Here is a 20,256-nt window from a genome sequence, read left to right on the forward strand (position 1 = left end):
AAAAGGATAGATCGCTATTCACCATATAGTGGGGATGTTGAGCCTCAGATAGGCACAACAAAACGACTGTTAGACAAGTAAGCTTTTGGCCAAAAGGCCTTCTTCCGCATTAGAACACACACACACACACACACACACACACACACACACACACACACACACACGCGCGCGCGCATTCTAGCATCTGCAACCAGAGACTGTGTGTGTGTGTGTGTGTGTGTGTGTGTGTGTGTGTGTGTGTGTGTGTGTGTGGTGTCTAATTCGGAAGAAGACCATTTGGCTGAAAGCTTATTTGTCTAACAGTGTTTTTGTTGTGCCTATCTGCAGCTCAACATGTCCACTATATAGTGAGCAGTGATCAATCCATTTCATAATATTTTCATTATTCCATCTTAAATTTTCCATTGTTTGGAAAAAAATTTTTTTGTCAATCATACATATTTTAAGGCAATATAGTGCATTGACAAAATATATTATTAAACAAAAAAGGGTTTCAGAACAATTTGAGGTGCCTGTCTGTGAACTTTTTGCACATTGCTGTTACATGTCAAAATTCAAATGCTATCATACCTCTTGAAATTTGAAAGAAAAACAATTTGCACTTGAATACTATCCCCTAACTATTGTTCTTAAAGTTCAGTTTTCAATAGTGCTTCCTCCAAGTAATATTTTTAAGATTTGTACACAATTAGACACTCATGTTTTGTGTGCATTCAATGTCCACCCTGATAGCTGAGTGGTCAGCGTGACAGATTGCCGTCCTGTAGGCCCGGGTTCGATTCCCAACTGGTTCAGGGATTTTCTCCGCCCAGGGACTGGGTGTTGTGCTGTCTTCATCGTCATTTCATCCCCATCTGGCGTGCAGGTCACCCAATATGGCATTGAATGTAATAAGACCTGCACCAAGGCGGCTGGACCTGCCCTGCAAGGGGCCTCCCAGCCAATGACGCCAATCGCTCATTTGCATTTTTGTGCCTTCAATAAATATTTTCTTTGCTTTCCTACATCAGTCTCCATAGCTAGACTCACTTCAACACCACTTCAATTCAATAGCTTCAGAAATACAGTCTTAAGACAAAAAAAGGTGGCACACCATGAAGGAATTATTCACACGGGACAGAAATTAGTATATGTGATGCACACCTGTGGACAGACAAATGATGACAATTTCAGAAAAGAATTGTGATTTAATCAAGGGCAAGAGCTTCACCAATTGAGCAAGTCAGTAACTCGTTGCTGCACCTCTGGCCCTTATTAAAGCTGTTATTTGACTTGGCATCATCTATAGTGCTCCAAGCATTTGCAATTGGGAAGAGAGATGGAGATCTTGCTGGCCAAGGTAGGGTTTGGCAAGCATGAAGACGGTCAGTAGAAATTCTCGTCATGTGCGGTTTGGGCATTATCTTGCTGATATGTAAGCCAAGGAGGGCTTACCGTAAGGGGCACAGGATATTGTCGATGCACTGCTGTACTGTAAAGGTGTCGCAGATGACAACCAAAGGAGTCGTGCTATGAAAAGAAATGGCACACCAGACCATCATTCCTGGTTTTTGGTGATAATCGGGTTGGTATCCCACCACTGCCCGCGGTGTCTACAGACAGGTCTATGCTGGTCATTGGGGTTCACTTTGAAGCGGGCTCATCACTGGTTCCACGCCAGAGAATCCTGCTTGCCAAACCCTATCTTGGCTAGCATGGTTTCTAGGTCTCTCCCCAGTTGAGAACATTGGAGCATTATGGGCAGGACCTTCCAACCATCTTGCGATTTTGACACTCTGATATCCCAGTTGGACAGAATTTGGAAAATATCCATCGGTAGGACATCCCACAGCTCTGACAATCAATGCCAAGCTAAATAACTCCTAGCATATGGACCATACACGAACCAATGTGTTATTGACTTGCTCAATTTGTGAAGCTCGTTCTCTTGAAAAGATCATACAATTTTTCTGAAATTGTAATCATTTGTTTATCCGTACATGTACATCACATCTGTCAATTTGTCCCATTTCGATAATGCCTGCCTGCCTGCCTGCCTGCCTGCCTGCCTGCCTCCCTCCCTCCCTCCCTCCCTCCCTCCCTCCCTCCCTCCCTCAACACATTTCACATCCTTTTCATTCTCATTAGTATTTGCAGAAGTACTAATATTTCTGTCAATACTTTTTCAGCATCAAGAAAAAAGTGAAGAAAGGGTCTGGTTCAAAAACTCTTCCTTCCAGTAATTCACCATCACGAGCTATTGAATCACCAACAATGGGACGACGTTTGCCAGCTGACCCATCGGAAGCTATTGGAACAGCTGTTGTGAAGTACAATTATCAAGCTCAGCAAGCAGATGAGCTATCTCTAGTGAAGGGAACACGGATTTTGATTTTGGAGAAGAGTAATGATGGCTGGTGGCGTGGACAGAGTGGTTCAGTGGCTGGTTGGTTTCCAAGCAATTATACACAAGAAGAAGGGGATGCAGATGATACTTTGCACACATATGCTATGGCAGAAAATGTTCTCGATATTGTTGTTGCACTCTATTCTTTTTCATCAAACAACGAACAAGAGTTATCATTTGAGAAGGGAGATCGCCTTGAAATATTGGACAGACCGCCCTCTGATCCAGAATGGTATAAAGCTCGCAATGCACAAGGCCAAATAGGCTTGGTTCCAAGAAACTATCTTCAGGTAGGTTACTGTATGTGTAAGAGAACATGGTCTTGTCACTCGATTTCTTTCATCTTTTTTCTTATTTGTATAATTAATTTGGTTTAGGAACTAAGTGAATACCTTACGCAGCCCTATAGAAATCGAGATGGCGGTGGAGAAAGGCATGATTCGCTGGATCATCGAACAGACGGTAATGCCCCAGGAGTTCGTAGTGTCGACAGACCTCATCTTGTGGGAAAACCGTGGTATTATGGAACAATTACTCGTGCCCAGTGTGATAATCTTTTAAATCAGCATGGCCATGATGGTGACTTCCTAATAAGAGATAGTGAAACCAATGTGAGTTCTGCTTCAGCAAACCAAAATTTTCCATTGTGAATTATGAGGATATTGTTTTGCAGATTTATGTAGTAATTGTCTTTTCTCTTCTTGTAGGTGGGTGACTATTCGGTATCTTTGAAAGCTCCTGGACGAAATAAGCATTTCAGAGTGCATGTGGAAGGTGCACTCTATTGCATTGGTCAGCGGAAGTTTCATACCTTGGATCAGCTTGTAGACCATTATCAGCGTGCACCTATTTATACTAACAAGCAAGGCGAGAAATTATATCTTGTACGGCCACTCCCAAAATCTTCAAATAACTGCTAAATATTAGTTTTACATTATTTACCCTACTCTTAACCTGAAGAACATATCTGTCATTCAAGAGTTTGTGTTTGTTAGAATATAATTATAATATATGCTGGAAGAATAACGGCAGAATGAGTGCAAGTGTGTGTATAATATTGTTTTTTTTTTTGTTTTTGGAAGTCTTGGAAAGCTAGTTTAGTTTGTTAGGAATAATTGTGATTGCGTGAGCCGTTCAGTGAATTATGTGACCATTTTTACATATTATTTGAGATTCATAAAATACTGTTGTGTTATGATGTAACAGTGAGCTCCATAAGACTCTAGTCATTGTTATCTCTGTGGCAAAAATAAAATCAGTTTTCCAAAACAAATGGCAAAAATATGCACATGATAAAAATAAGTAATATGTTACTGATTTTGGTTAATGAAGGCTGTAACTTCATTGTAACCATTTTATTGAGTTGCAGGTTTAATTTATTATCTGACTATCTTGCAGAGTAGAGTCCCGTGTTGGTCCCTTCTGCAACATTCTGGATGCAGTAAGTGCTTTGTATATTATTTTAGATGTGTGATTGATTGTAAATGATAGATTCATTGGAACCTCGAAGTGCTGAAAGAGAAAGATTTCTATATTTGCATTTTTCAGTTAGTACATATTATCAGAGCTTAGGTACCTCTTAAAGAGTTAACATTAATACTTTGCTCTGTTTAGAATACTGTTGAGTCATTGCATTTTTGTATGCCACATCTATGTGTCCTTCCCTGTTGTGAATAATTTAGTATAGAAGACTGCACATTATGAAAATGCATAATGTCAATGTGTAATCGTAATTCTAGTGATATAATGAGAATAAATGTTTTGTCAATGTGTCACATTTTTGGTGATCTTCCATTACCCAGTGGAATTAATAGTACTTTTATGCTGTTCATTTTTAATATACCTCATCATATGACTTGTGTAAACTGTTTGATGCAGCAGAGATACTACAAAATTGTTGTATGTGTAACTACTGTGTGAACAGAAATTGCTGTTACTGGTTTTTGTTATGTTCTTTGTACCCTTATGCTTACATGACCTTTATGCAAGCAGAACTTCAGTATCATAGTAATAGAATACTAAATAAGATGATAAAGCAAATTGATTACAAATCAAATTGTTAGCACCTCAAATCAGTAAAAAATTATCTATTTCCAATAAAGACATTGATGTAACTTTGTTAGATCTCAACAGTGTGCTCCTATATACATTTATATGCTTCAGATGTGGTATACATGACCTGCTTTACAATTATCACTATTACAGTGGTTAATACTGTAACCTCAGAGCCTAAGAACAGGATGAGTTGTAAAGATTCCTTTATTGTAAATTGCACAAATGACTATGACATTACCAACCCTGTTTAAATAAAATTTAAATTTAACTGTGTGAAGTTAGAGATTTTAGATTCATGAAGAAATTGACAAGAGACTTTAACTTGATATTTACATCAAAGACTTGTATGATGTAAGAGTCAGCACTGTGAAACTATTTGACATGTAAATTCTTTCTGCCCTATGTTTCTTTTGTTCGTTGAATGATTCTGCACAGATTAACTTACATCTGGCATTTTGGAGTGTCAAGCAACTCTTTGAAACTAATTACAGAATATTTGTTTAAAGATGTTCAAATTTAAGAACATTTATGAATTCAGTTTTCAGACAAAATTAAGACTACCTAAAAACAAAGCTCTCTCAACAATTGCAACTGTAGGAACTAGACTAGAATCTCCCCCCCCCCCCCCCCCCCCTTCTCTCTCTCCTTTATTGCTGATTCTGCGAATGTTAGTAATCAACTTACACGTCTGGTTTCTTGCTATTATATTTTACTTTTTCTTTTTAATCCCCAATAAACCAAAAGATTTTGTTTTCCACCCACTACTTATTAACAAAATGGCTTTGGACCAGTTAAAACAAGAATGAAGGAAAATTGCCATATTGATAAGCACTTAGGCAGTGTAATTGATCAGAAATACTGAACAGGCAACTAAGGAATTTTGTAACATAGCATTATGTATTAAAATAAATGTGTAATACTTTGTGAAATACAAGAAAACATTAGCAAAAATTACATAATTCGATAGGATTCTGATTTCGTTTTGACAACATTTGTAAATGTTTTCAGCAATGAAATAGCAATATTTACTTACCGTCACTTTGCATGAAAGCAAAAAAAAAAAGAGTACTTGTATCAAAGGATACTTAAAAGGAGCACTGCTTGCCATACTGAACATTATTTTCATTTTTCATCTAGATTCTCTGTTTTGAATTTATGAATATTTGTATAATTTAATTTTCTTCTTTTCACTGTATAACCATTCCTTTGTGTAAATTATTGTAAACATTCAAGGAATACGCTATGTAATTAATTACCTGCTGTATATAGGTTTTGTGTGTGTAATGATATGATGCAACTGTAGCATATTAATTTTGTGTTTTCATGAGTGACTGCATATTTATTATAGTAATTGGGAAGTTGTGACTTAGAAATGAAAGTTACTAAAGTACAAGTGAGATTTTTTTATGACGACTCTTTGCAGAAGGGTCATGCTTCTGTGTCCTTGCTCATTTTTAATGGACTGCAGATCTTCTGCTTGGATATAAATTATTATATGGTCAGTGTACTATTTTTTAATTTGCCTATTGTGTAGCTCTTTTTTAAACATAAAATGCTGCAAACATTGTAATGATTTAGTATTCATGTTGTATGCTTTTTTTTTTTTATTCTGTACCCTGCTTTAAAAATTCTGAGTCTGCTCTGTTTGTGGTCATCCTAACTTTGTTCACTGAATTTAGAGCCCAATGAGATGTTAATGAAGACTGGGCGTCACTTAAGTAGCAAGTGAAACAATAATTAGGAAGAATGTTTGTGACAAAGGTAGAATAAAGTTTGACTGACCATGAGAGACAAGCAGTAACAGTAAAATATCATCAATTGCTTTTGGTTAACAAACATATTTTTTATAAAACTTTCAGCAGTGATGACTGTCATCATATTCATACAGAATTTGTGGGAAGAGATGCAGGTACCACTTTAGGTGAGAATCCTTTTCAGATATACTAATGAAAATAATCAGTTATTGACAATACAATGTAATTGGGTGGATAAAAAAAAAAAAAGTACTCACCAAGCAGTGGCAGTAGAAGACTCATGTAAAATAAAAAGGTTTTACATATGCAAGCTTTCGAAGCCAGTGGTTCCTTTTGGCAGAAGGATTCTAATTTTAGATGGTTGTCAAAAACCAACCTTTGGTGACAGGAGGCACCAGATCTCAGTGAAGTGTTCTCATAGAGCAGAATTTATTTTCATTATGTGCTTCCTTTCATAATGACATTTAATTCCACTATATTCTGAACTTTCGTTAATTGAATCCTGTAAGATTTACAGTCTTTGTGATTTTGGTTCTACATCAATCATGCCAGCTAACAAATTATTATTATTTTTTTTTGCTTTTTGAATTTCATCCCCTTCCCCCTCCTCCTTTTTATGTTATGTCAAGACAATGTTAAACTTTCATCATCATGTAACTACTAGTATTCTATAGTTGCTGACATAATGTATGCATTAGTCCATGGTTAAGTTATAGTGTAAACATATCACAGTACAATCCCAACCCCAAGAAGCTCAGTGCAACCTTAAAATGATTCTTAACCTTACCGTCCATCTTCAGAAACCTACCAGACTTCTAAGCTGTAACAATTAACTGGGATTACATCAGAATTGCTGTAGCATTTGAATATTCACCTGCTACACATTGATGTGCTGCATGGTTTAACTGCTCCCACACTGGATTGGTTGCTCTCCAACTGCATTACACTGTGAGAATGAGAATGTCTGGTGTGTTTCTATAAATCGCTGGATATTGGTAACCTATACTGAGCAATATTAGGCCTTCATGTATCAGACAGCAAATGTTCTTGCTAGATTATGATTCTATTCCAGTCTGTCCAAAAACAATAGTGCAGGATGGTCTTGGGAACATCTTCATGACCTTATCAACAGCCAAGCTGATTGGTGAAAAATAGCTGGATTCAACCTTCCTCACTCCACATGAACCAAACTTAACAGGATTCGTTGCAGTACTAGACATGTCTCCCACTTGTGACTATTATTGCAACAAGGTATCAAGAGTTAATAAACTATCTCAATATATTGACTGTAGGTTTGCACCTCTGTGATCACACAAAAAAAAGAATTTTGTCTAAAAAGCTCAAGGAGCTGGAGACTGGTGCTCCAGATATGTATATAAGATTTTGTGGCTGAAAGGTCTTTCAGTTCATAAGTTTGACTATACAGTCCATCTTTGTTCTACCTGCTTTTCACTCTTCACTGAATCAGTGTGGTTACCTGGCATTGTTTGTGCTTAATTTCCCTCATAATAGGGTTAATAATAGGCTGCATACAACAGAGCCTTTTTAAGGTCTAGCTGACAAACGAAGAATGAGATAAGGTTATGAATGAAGTTTTACGTGATGGAAGTGTTTACAAACTATATTCAAGTGAACATTTAAGAGACATAATGATGTGTAGTAATATGAAGCTGGACATACACTGGTATGTTGGCTTAACAAGAATGAAGATCGAAATTTAGCTTTGAAAATTTGGACAGTTACACCCGTGATTTTTTTTCTTTCCAGAATTCTTTACAATATAAGGCAAGAAATAGTAAAAAGGCTGATTTGAACAACCTGTCTCCAAATGGAAGGCTCCTGAAGTCAAAGCATGCAAATACTGCTGAAACACTTTTGCTACAGATGAGTCAGTTTTGTTTTCTGTCTATAGTTTATTACTTTGTACAGAATCCTTTTTACACTGTCACACATTTGCTATCAGTTCTGAGCAGAAACAAGATACTGAGATATCTTTTTGTTTCTTATTACTTAGTGCAATCCCATGTCACTCTCTGCAATTTAGACCAATTTTGAAACATTTTTCATGATAAATGAAACTGCTCCAGGTGTAATTGACAGATACTTTACTTGGATAAAATTGTACCCAAGACCCAGGTTTCTCGATGTAAATCCGATCTTCAGGTGCTTGATTGCATATGAGAAAATTGTAGCAGTCATGTAAAAAAAAAAAAAAAATCCAACAAATTTATCAAGTAGCATGTAAGATCTCGTGCAGGTGAGGTGAAGAGATTCAAGTCAACCAAAACACTGGATAAGCAGGGCCTTATAAGTAACCTGCCCATCCCATGTTGTTAAAGGCCAGCAAATCTGGTTAACAGACTGCTGCCCACAGTCTGTTTACCATGATGAGCAGCGGGCAGGGCACTTATATGGCCCCAGTTACTGGTGTGTAACTGGTTGACTCAAACAATATTTTCATGCCTGACTCACACAAGATATCGCATGCTACTTGATAAATTTTTGTGTGAGTGGTATGATTTTATTGTACGCAATCAGATGCCCGAAGATGGGATTTACATACTGAATCCCGGGTTGTGTGTACACTTTTATTCAAATAAAGGATTTGTCAGTTACGCTTCCAGCAGTTTCGTTCATAATGAAAAATTATAGCAACTGTTATGGATGTCTCGCATAGAGTATATTAATTTTGAAACAGTTCAATGTATTTTTATTAGTAGTTAAATTCTAGACTACAGGATTGTGCATTAATAAATAGTTGCTTGGTGGCATGTTCTTTTTCAGGAAGCACATAACAAATAAGTATACCCTGAAGCTTTGTCATTGTCATTGTAATTGTGCTATTCCCCAAATAATCTAAGGTGGCAATTCAAAGAAAAGGCAGGAGTTATTCCTGTGCATTTTGATGGCCTACTTCAGCAGAGGGTATTGGGACAGTTTTTATAATGTTGTAACGCTAAGAAAACCAGTCCATTCATAAAAGTGTTCTGATAGGTATAACTCTCAGTCGTGAGTCAAACAAACTGCAGAAACGTAATGGTGGTGGTGTTGCTATGGCCTTGCCTTCCTCCCTCTCTGATCTTTTTAACTGATGTAGCTGACCAGTTGGAAGGGACCTATCATTTAATGAGAATTCAGAACCACAGTGCAACTTGGCATGTTGCATGTAAATAAACTGCCATAAGTTGTAAGTGAAATAAAAATCCTAGGACTGACAGGGGTTGAACACTGGTCCTCTGGATCCACAGTCAAACAAACACAGGGTGACAGTGTTGTCATTTGCAGACGGAAAGACAATTTTAACATATGCCATGCTCCAGAAGTTTTCATATTTATTTGAAATAATTGTCATGAACAATTGAATCCAACATACTTTCCTACTAGCATGTAGCATCCCTTTACACAGTTATGGTAGCAGCAGTGTGTAGTAGTACAAGAAACAGGTGCTGAAGAGCATTTCTGATCCCTAATCACAGCCCACAAATATGACCATGTAAGTCAGAGGAGTGCACATCTTGTTGGATGATGTCCCTAATTGCCCAGGACTGATGAACACACTTGTCTGTGTAAAGTTCTTCAAACATTTGATAATTTGTAAGTGACATGGATGGTTCGTTGTCTTGCCTAAGGGTGCAGTAGTCGGACATACACATCACTGGACAGTAGGTTTCTGCGTAGTTCACTTGCGAGAGATAGTGACAGATGTATCAAACAGCCCATTTCAGCTCATGTAAACATCCCTTACATGTGAAAAATAGTACCTCCATAATCTGCCCTGAATATTCTGTATCGACAAGCAAAAGGCACCAGCATATGTGTTTTTCACTTCGCTTGTACCTTTTCTCAAAAAGTTCCAATGGGTACCGTGAGACATCTGTCCGTGTGATCGTTTTTCCCCGAGTTTAGGCATTCAGTAGCACAGTTCTTGCACCAATTGGGATACCTGCATTGGGATATGTAGTGAGTAAAGCAATGTGTACGTGGAGCAATAGTGTCTGTCGGGTGATATGACTGTTCATAAATTATTGTTCCCCTGCACTGAATTGAAGACTGATTAGCTGCACTGTGGCCTGTCTATGCACCATTACATTCTGCAATAGATGACTGTGACAGCTGGCATCAACACATCGTTGCCCATGGCTGCCGACTCACACTAAATGTGATGGCATATGGCAAGCCCATGCCTGCATGGCCTTGTAGTTTCCCATGCACAACACAGCCACAGTCCAGCTGCAATAAAATGCTGTATAATGGTATGTCTTGGCTGTCCTGTATGCAACCATCGTGCTACTGGACATTACAAGGGCTGACAATTTCTCAGTTGCGTATGACAACTATTACATTCATCTTGTCTCTACCTCAGTTGTTCAAGAGCATATAACAAGAGATTATAGCTGTCGTATGACTAATCAAATACTTTCACATTAGTCAGCTCTGCAGCAAAATTATGGGAGGTGAAGAATTTCACTCTACATATGTAAGATCTATCTACACAAGCATATCTGTGTTATATTCGAAGAAACTACTAGGATAAAGAGTAAATTTCACGACAAGTTCTATACGGTGTAAAAGTAGTGACAGTTTTGTGAAGGTAAAGATTATTGGGAACAGTGTGCTGAAGACATCCAAATGGGGGCAGGGTGATTTCAGGGCAACACATTCAAGAGACACTCTTTGATCTCTCCACCAAATCTCATGGGAGAAATTTGTGCATCACAGCAAAGTGGAGAATTACACATCAAATTATCAGTCCGAAAAACCTTACTTACACCCCTTGAACAAATAAAAATACCATAATTGTTCCGAAATTCATTTATTGTGGTAGTGAAATTCACAGTTCGTCACATCTATGAACATTCACATAAAACAATTTTTTTTTTTTTAATTGAGTTGTGTAGCTTAGTCAGGTGGAGCAGGTGGCTCAAAAAACAACATAGATGCATGATGGAATAGCTAGACCCCTCTCACTGAAAAATAATAAAAAACCATTGTTGGGATACCTATAATTTCAAACAAAGTTGTACTTCTCTCAAAAGTTATTCTACGTGTCTGCAGAAAATCAAGAAGAATATTTAATCAATGCAAATATTCTCTTCTCTCAGTGATCATAAGTCAGTCACAATATTTACGTGCACAAATAAGAACCATGAGGATTTCAAATTGAAGTACAACAGATGAATCATTCATTAGCCCTGGACTCTTCCAGCCAATTTGAGCTAGGTATAAATGCTTATATAAGGTATGTGTGTAAAAACTTGGTTATCTGATATGTCAATCATTTTATGCTTAGTTACACTAAAGATGACATTATTGTCATATATTTTCCTTCACACTTCTCCCGTCATATCAAGTGTCAATCATTCCATATATATGCCTAACTCCAAATCTTTTTCCTTTTGCTTCCACATTTCAGGCATGTGTCTGTGGAACAGACTACCCAGAAAGACAATCTGTGAGGAGGTTAAACATTTCTCTTTTACCATTGCTGTAGCTTTCATACTGGTGTATCTCAGCTGTCGTCGGTGAGCAGTAAAGTAGTATTTGTCACACTGCACAATCATTTCCAACTTCACTCATCCCAATTTATTTCTGCCATTTCCTTCCTTCCATCTCTGACTAAATTTACTCTAGAGGGAGGGAGAGTGAGTAGGGTTAGTGTCCTGTCAAACTATGTGTTCGGAGGCAAACCATGTGTTTGGACTGTTGAAGATAGAGGAGGAAACTGGTTCTCTCTTTCAAAGGAAGCCTCCAGCATTTACCTTGATCTGGACAGCTGTTTTTTTTAAATCTACTCAGAGAGTTATCATTATGTTACCTCACACAGTGAACTTTATTCTAGGATTCCTTGCTATTCGAGATCAATCAACTTGTTAAGATTTCATTCATTCTGTATTTCTGTTAATATATCATTATTAGAAAGAAATGTTATTTTACGTAAATGTATCTACCATAGTGCAAACAAGACTTGTGTGATTGCAAGAATTATGTTACTACTACTACTACTACTACTGCAGTATGTGGAAAAATTTGAAGAGAAAGAAATCCAACTATAAAGCACATGTAAATGGCTTATAAGCTTTGTCATGCCATTTATGATGACAAAAGGTGCAATAAGATCCATTGGATGAGAAGAAATAATAGAACATATATGCTGCATTGTAATTTATGGTCAAATCTTAATATTACACTATGAAACAACGAAGTACAGAAAAAATAACTGAGGCAAGGGAACATCATTAACATATTTTATAATATGAATAAATTTAGAAGTGATAACTGGATATTTATGTAAAGCTGCAAGAAATCCATTTCTGTACTTCAAGACTATACTTATGAAAACAAAAATGACTGGCTCAGTATCACTGGTGAATTTACGCATCGACGTATCACATTACAATCATTCTTGCAATGTTGGCAAATTTAACTGTGATTTACAGGTAATGATTACATGAAACATATTGCAGCATGAGGTGTTTGTGACAGTGAATTAGATCTGCAGTAGTAGACCACAAGTGGACAAGCCGCTTTAGAGTAACGCAGCATCTAACACTACTGGCAAGCACTCACAGCCAAGCAATATAGATTTAAGATGTCAGCCAGAGATGGGCATCCACAAGAAATCTCCATTACCTCTTTTAAATGACGTAGCCGTGTGCCATGTTACTGAGTGCAAAATGTAATGTCTATAACAATGCACCATATCCCTTAGAAAGCATTCTTCCTGTTCTAACACTAATATTTCACTGTTTATAGTTCATTAAGTGAAATGGTATTTATATGTAATTTCAAATGGTTTGTGGGTCACTGTAGCACAAGAACTTGCCACTGTAATCACATAGTTGTCAGTATGTGACTTTACAAGACACTGCACTACAAATTCTGCAATTTCAAATCGATAAAAAAATTACTACTGCTTAGAGAATATTCAGTTATAAATACAAAGTGTCTAATCACATCACTGCCTTCGAGGACACGAAAAGTAGGCAAAAGAATATTTGTTGTATAACATATCACTTCTTTCAATCACAAAATTGGAAATATGGACATACATCAAACAAACTATGATCGAGGGAAAACTTTAGAGCTAATTTCACATGTACAGATACAATACCTTATATAGCAAGTAAACATTGTGATTACAAGCATTTTACCCACGGCTTCACCTGCATAAATACTTATTGCACACACATCCTCCTCCTCCTCCTCCCCCCTCTCTCAAACCATCCACTCCTTCCCCCCTCACTGTCCATGTCCTCTTCCTTCCCATCTCTCTTGCTAGCTGTGCCCATTCACAAGAGCATATATTGCTTGGAACAGATTCTGATACCACCACTATAACACACCAATCATGCATGGGGAAACAGACGTCAAGCATTACCAGCCCTTTCCCGCCCCCACCCATATGGGAGCTAATAGTTCTTACCCCTACTGTACTTCTTTCCAGACAAATAAGTAGTTTGGTTGAAGTCGATCCAGCAGTTTAGGTGATGTGGACAACACACACACACCACTTTACAAATTCCAAACGGTTTATCATCATTGCATTAATCACCATTACACTGAATAATTTACAATTTAATCCATTAAGTTTTTGTTTTGCTTTTATTTAGTCCACTTCTGTAACTGAGTGTCAGTGTGCCCAACTGCCATAAGGATCTGGGTTAAATTACCAGCACTTACGGATTTTTTGTTTGTGGGAAGACTGAAATGCTGAGGGGCTACTGTAATGAGAAAGAAGTAATGGCTACTGGGTTTGGGACTGATTAGAGTTGATGTGCTGACTCAGTGTTCTTAAGGATATGGGCTTCCTTAAATATCTCACTTCTTTTCAACGCTATTTCGTCCAGCTGTAGCATCTTACCTTAAATATGTTGCTGGGCACAAATAAAGCCTCTCTTCTGTGCAGTGCTCTAGGATAATCACAAATATTCTTCAGTCTTGCCTTTCATTGTCAACTTCTTAAACCACCCACAAAGGACCTTACCTTGTTCACAAATTATCCGACTGTTACCACATTCTTGTTAACACACACTTTTATTCTAAGTAAATCTTTCAAACAAAACTGGATTAAATTTTTGGAATGACTAGACTGTGTTCAAGTAATTATCGAATCTATTTTGATCTCCCTGCAATTTTTGGATCTTGCCCTGTTCTTTGGCTTCCTGTGTGTGTTTGAAAAAGCTGGTGTGTGTGGAAATATATCTGATAAGTTTACTATCCTTATTTATTTCCTCTATGTCATGTACTTCTAGATATTTGGTTTTCCCCCCTTAGCTTGTTCTGGTCATTCCCACAGTGTGTGTGTATTTTTTACCTCCAGTCAGGTCTCTCTCGATTTCCCAGCACATAATTTTCACATTCACAGGTAAGTGTATTTTTCTAAGCCTGAAATATTTATGTCATAAATACTTATATTATAACCTTATTCCTTTCACTTCACTTAAACGATTATCACCTGTAATTAAACTGCAAAGATATAAAAAATGCTTCACTTGATTCCTTTCAGTTCATCAAGTTATCACCTTGCCATTGTCTCATACACTTGCAAACTGCTATTACTCTTGGTTTCTTCTCACTTGGTTTCAATTCTCTCTTATTTTGTGCATCACAGAGCTCCTGTTGGTTTCATTTCCCAATTGGATTTATTTCCTTTTGTTTCCTCTTTCATTGCAACCTAGCCATATCTCTGTCCTGACTTTAGTCTCCTTTGCTACCCCATTTACAATTATTTTTCTGTAGAACATGAATTTTTCTTCTATCCTTTCAGTGTGGCCCAACTATATTCTTAATGGTAAAAACAGCTCTCCGTTCCTAATTAACCAAACCAATGAAACTCCCTACAGCAGCACATGTAAGACCACCTGTTGCTCTTGTTCCAATAACTAAAATACCAAAATGGTCTACTCCATCCTACTATTAACTTTTCCTTTTATCTATCTAGGAGGGTGCACTAGAAGTTATATTCAACGATTAGGCAGGAAAATAATTTCTAACAAATGTACAGTTTTGTTACAAAAGCAAGACCAGCCAGATATTATCTCATGCTGTCACACAGCATCGAATTATGAGAATTCGTAATGAGAGAACCATTTATATAGTTTTGTTAGGAAACTTCAGTGCTATAGACAAAGTTGTAACTACAAAATGTTGAACTCAGTACAGAAAATTTGAGACACCATCTGTGCTGCTGTTATTGCTGTACTTACCATGTGATTGGGTGAGGAGGGAGCTGCTCCTTTGCAATTTGTTCTTGGACATGGTGGGGGATTAGCAGTGAGGATATGACATGGGAAATCTGTCTGCAGACTAGTTTCGATAGATAATACCTATCTGTGAAGGCCTTCGTAAGACCTATAGCAAACTGGGCATGGGAATTCTTGTCACTGCAGATGCGTTGTTGGTTGTTAGCTAAACAATATGGGAGTAATTTTTTTGTGTGAGGGATAACAGCTGTCAGAATGCAAGTACTCTTGATGGTTAGTGGATATTGTAGGAACAAAAGGGGCACATTGGACTGAGGACAACCGGGCGAAGCAAATGAGAGATGTGTTGAAGCTGTGGAGAAATGAGGGTAAGAGGTCTTGGCCCTGGGTCCAGATAGTGAAAATATCATAAATGAGCAGCTACTCACCATAAAGATGACATGTTGAGGTGCAGACAGGCACAACAAAAACACTGTTACACACTGACTTTTGGACAGGCTGGCCAGAGAGAGTGCCATTTTTGATTGAGGTGTGCTTGCTTGTCTTGAGGGTGGGTGTTTTACTTTTTTTTCTGAAGAAGGCTTTGGCCAAAAGCTCACTGTGTAAGAGTCTTTTCATTGTCCTTGTCTGCAACTCGACATGTCATCCCACAGTAGCACTTTTCATAGTAGTTGATATTCAAACCTGGACTTTCCATTGTTTGATATTACCTAGACATATGAGGAATGAGATCGAGAGTTTGGAGTTGGAAGGGTACTGTGTGTGTGTGTGTGTGTGTGTGTGTGTGTGTGTGTGTGATCGTGGCAAGGCCAAATGCTTAGGGGACATTGTATATGGACATCCCAACCACAATATCCCAGTCAACCATTATGCCACACCCACTCCCAAACCCCTTACCACATGGGTCTACATATACCTGTGGAAGACAAGACCTAACCAATTAACCCAACCAGCACAGCCTACTCTTGTCGTGTCACAGCCTTATCCTCTCCCACCCAGAGTTTGGGCCACCTGTGAAAGCAGACATGTCATGCACCAGCTCTGCTGCAATTTCTAAGCAGCATTTTACGCAGGCATGACCGTCAACAGGGTGTATACGTGGACAAGGAAAAAAAATTCCGGGTTAAAAATACACTTTCTCCCGGGTGACAGTATATTTTCCCTTTTCAGTCCTTTGAATGGTTATGGTTTTATACACGGGCGTACAATTTCCTGGCACTTCAGAAAACGAAACTCAGGGAAAAAGATATGTTTTGGAAATATCTTTGATGTTCAGCAACATGTACGCTACGTATTTTCGTATTACGAAAGTATACATTGGAATTCCACCAAACACCGCACGTTACTTTTCGAATAATTGAAATCAGGATTTCAATGTACTTTTGTAAGCTGTTCGAGCTCATGTCACGTGATCTCGCCAGCTGATGACAGCGGATATTCAGAGCATAGGACATGCGATATAGTCAGCCAACAGCAATATCACTGGTAAGTAGCATGAACACATAAACAGGGAAAGTTAATAGTTTAAATTAATATACATAGTGTTGCTACAAGAAAAGCAAAGATTTCGCATAGAATATCGGTCTCAAGCTGCAAGAGAAGCTTAGCTTTCGCATATGCTGTTGATCTTTTTGGTGCGTGTTACACTTTAAGATATATCACACAAATGTGCCAGTAAAATTTTTAATAATGACATAAATGTCTGATCTTCAGGGTTCAAAATTATTCTAAATGGCTCGTCATCAACGAGTTGATTTTTAAGAGAGAGTCAAACACTCTGTGATTTAATAAATTCATGGTACATTCTTGCACATAGTTCAACTTACGTAAAAGGATATTTACTTTGAAAGTAATGCTTTTCAAATCACCATTCACAATATTTTCCTGCGACCTGTTAGAAATAGGTTCGTTTCAGCAGTTGCCAGAGAGCGCAGATAACAGGCGACACCGTGCTTGGGTAGCTATCATGACGTAGGAAGCCCGTATGTACGTACGTGTAAAACACTGAAAGATCATGCATTATGTTATAAAAGAAACAAGACATCAGAGGATACTGCAAGAGCATCGGAATTTCGTGAACCATATTTAAAGTGCATACTTAAAGGGCACATTCGTATGTCCAGATTCCCAATGAAGTAGACCTCAACCTGATATTAAGCTTCTCAGTGTGGTTTTCGGGATGTAAATTTTCTTGGAGCACCAGTACTATATTATATCATGTTTGGTTCTTTATTATGGCATAGTGCCATACGTGCTAGAAAATGAAAACTTGCACTTGGAATGCAGTGAACAGTTGAAACTGGCCAGTACTGTGGAATTAAACATTTTGTTTCAAATGCATTGACTGCCTCTGCGGAAAAAGTTAACAAAAGTCAAATTTCTTTAGCAAACAGACAAAAATAAATTCATTGTTCCACAAGGCGATTAATGCTTGACTGTCAGAAGGGTGGAAATAAAATAAAATCTGAAACTAATGACATATTTCAGCCTTCCTATGTGAATGTGTTTTAATTCGCTTGAGAGCTCCTGGCCACAGATATCCATTTTGTTTTCATTTGACGTGAGAGTAAACGAAGGGGAAACAGCAAAATCACTAAATGTAAACACGGGTCACGTGGAGACTACCCACTATAACTCAAGACTGCTCTGCGCATCAGCCCCGGATCTACGACATTTGCGAACTGGGTCAATACTAAAAAAAATTGAATTTTCAAAGTATGTTCATCTTGTAGTGCACATCTTTCTGAAAAGTCTGAAACATAAAACGTATGTATTAGAGGAAATGTAAGACATATTATTTGGGCTTAAGTATGCCAGAGTGCAGGGCCAAGACTCTTCATAAAGCATGTTTCTAACGCACGGCCAAACTATATTCAGGAGAGTGGGAACTGAAATGTCCTGTGGTAGCTCTCCTTCTCCCAGTCGGCTGGTTTGACAGCCTGCCCCTCTTTAAAAAAATCTCACAATTAATAGCGGATGGGATTACTTGTAATCGAGAGAACAAGAACTCTTCACAAAATCTGAACTCTTTATTGCCTATTACTGAATAACTTGCTGTTTTGTGTGACATAAAATTAAATATAGGATATATAAAACCAATACTGACAAGAGATAAACAAGAAATTACACATTTCTTCAAACCTTAGTACCTAGCATTTTCTCTCTCTAATCTTGCTACAGCTTTACATGGCGTGCTTTCCTTTCTGCGAAAGAATCTATTACCTCATCAAAGTTCGTCAAACGTTTTGCTAAATGAAAAATCGAAATGTCGTTATCTAATACTGAAAAAGCTATTAATACAAATAATACCCAAGACTGGTGTGGTTTCTCGATCTGATTATGTCTATTTTGTCACTGTCTGCTAGATAAAACAAAATAGGCCTTTCTAATATGGCAGCAATTTTGTAACACACCAAATAAACGAGACTGTTTTGGCACAAATGGCCATTTTTATAACACGGCAGAATATAATCCAATAAGTACCAATATCAAATGCCTATTAGGTCTACTACAAGCAAAAAGCTTTGTGTTAGGAAATAGTTTCACATTTCATTCGTACGCATCAGCTTCTCAAGCATGAGATCGAAAGCTAGTATTACGAAATTTTTATATAAATTTGGAATTGTCTTATTCTTCCATAATTTGTGTGATGTCCCCGATTCTTCTCCTTTCTCGTTCTAACAAACTATCTTGTCATCGCCAATTCTGTACCTATTGCTGCCACTGTCAACATTTGTTTGCCAATTAACTTCACTAACCCTGCCAGAATCACAGGTTTAGTTATCCCATGATTATTTTCCGGTTAGGCATTATTACGTGGTCGAACAACACGTTTTCCGCATTACTTCCAGAATAGAACTTATGTGGCTGCTAGCCGGGGACTGTACTACTGGTCCTTACTAGTGTTGCGATCTGGCCAAAAATTTTCTGTCAAAATTTCATTTTCTTGAATACACCTAGAAGATAATACGTAACCTTTCTCACCTGTTATTCTTGTCAGTCGTTTATTTCCATTCTGGTAGTCTGAATCTATGGATTTTGCTAGTAATAATAACAACGCTGATCATTCGCAAACCCAATCAACCAAATAATCAGACAGCGATTGGCATTCATCCGTTCGGCTTTTCTCCCTCAGCTCGTATAGCCCCGTCCCCTTTTGTCTGCAGAAAGTTTATTTCCAGATGTGACAAGGATTCTCCTGACAGAGGCATCACGTATACTATGCATGCATTCAAAAGTCAACTTATGATTCATTCAGAAATCAACTTAAAATGTGTTCAAAAATATTCAAAAACTAACAGGGAAGCGTTTCAAAGTCATATGAATAATCAATAGACAAACGTGCGCTGGATGCTAGGCGCTTTGTGAAAAAGTTTTCTTCCTTAAGAATACCAATTTGGCACCCCCTATTCCCGGTAGATTGGAGGCAATTTGTTGTTATGAAGCACTGTGTAGTCTTCCTAAAGCCTTTGACACATTTTCAATTGCAATTTAAGTTATTTTTGTTTTTCTCTCTTGTTTATGTTGTATTGTTGAAGTATTATTCTGCAGTTGCGGGATACAGTAATATTCTTTGTTAGAGTATCGGTTCTTACCATTCAAAATTACAAACATCTAACTGAAAACTATAACAACAAAAATTCCCGGAATTCTACAAATATCCCGGGTTTTTCCCGGATCTCCCGGTTGTCCCAGGTCGTATACATCCTGGTCAACCAACTGTCCACCCAAATGAATGGCCACTGCCAAACTGTGACCAAGATCAGACTCTTATCACCCAGTGCCAGAAAACACTTCTGAGCAAAACATACTTGATCTCAATTGCAGTTTCACAATCTGGAACATTTGGATTCTTTCT

At 37.7% G+C, this 20,256-nt stretch overlaps 1 protein-coding gene across 4 annotated transcripts in view; it reads left to right on the forward strand.

Moving 5' to 3' along the window:
- The window catches only part of LOC124795118 (cytoplasmic protein NCK1), a 76,006-nt gene extending 69,995 nt beyond the window's left edge, over window positions 1-6,011 (forward strand). For 3 of the 4 annotated variants that reach the window (XM_047258975.1, XM_047258977.1, XM_047258974.1), the window contains 3 exons: window positions 2,169-2,676; window positions 2,764-2,997; window positions 3,094-6,011. In XM_047258975.1, the coding sequence (XP_047114931.1) occupies window positions 2,169-2,676; window positions 2,764-2,997; window positions 3,094-3,306 (955 nt within the window). In that variant the 3' untranslated portion in view covers window positions 3,307-6,011. The remainder of the gene's footprint in view (window positions 1-2,168; window positions 2,677-2,763; window positions 2,998-3,093) is intronic. The other variant, XM_047258976.1, reaches the window with a different exon arrangement.
- The last annotated feature ends 14,245 nt before the right edge of the window (window positions 6,012-20,256 follow it).

Source organism: Schistocerca piceifrons, chromosome 4, assembly GCF_021461385.2.
Source record: "Schistocerca piceifrons isolate TAMUIC-IGC-003096 chromosome 4, iqSchPice1.1, whole genome shotgun sequence".
NCBI lineage: Eukaryota > Metazoa > Arthropoda > Insecta > Orthoptera > Acrididae > Schistocerca > Schistocerca piceifrons.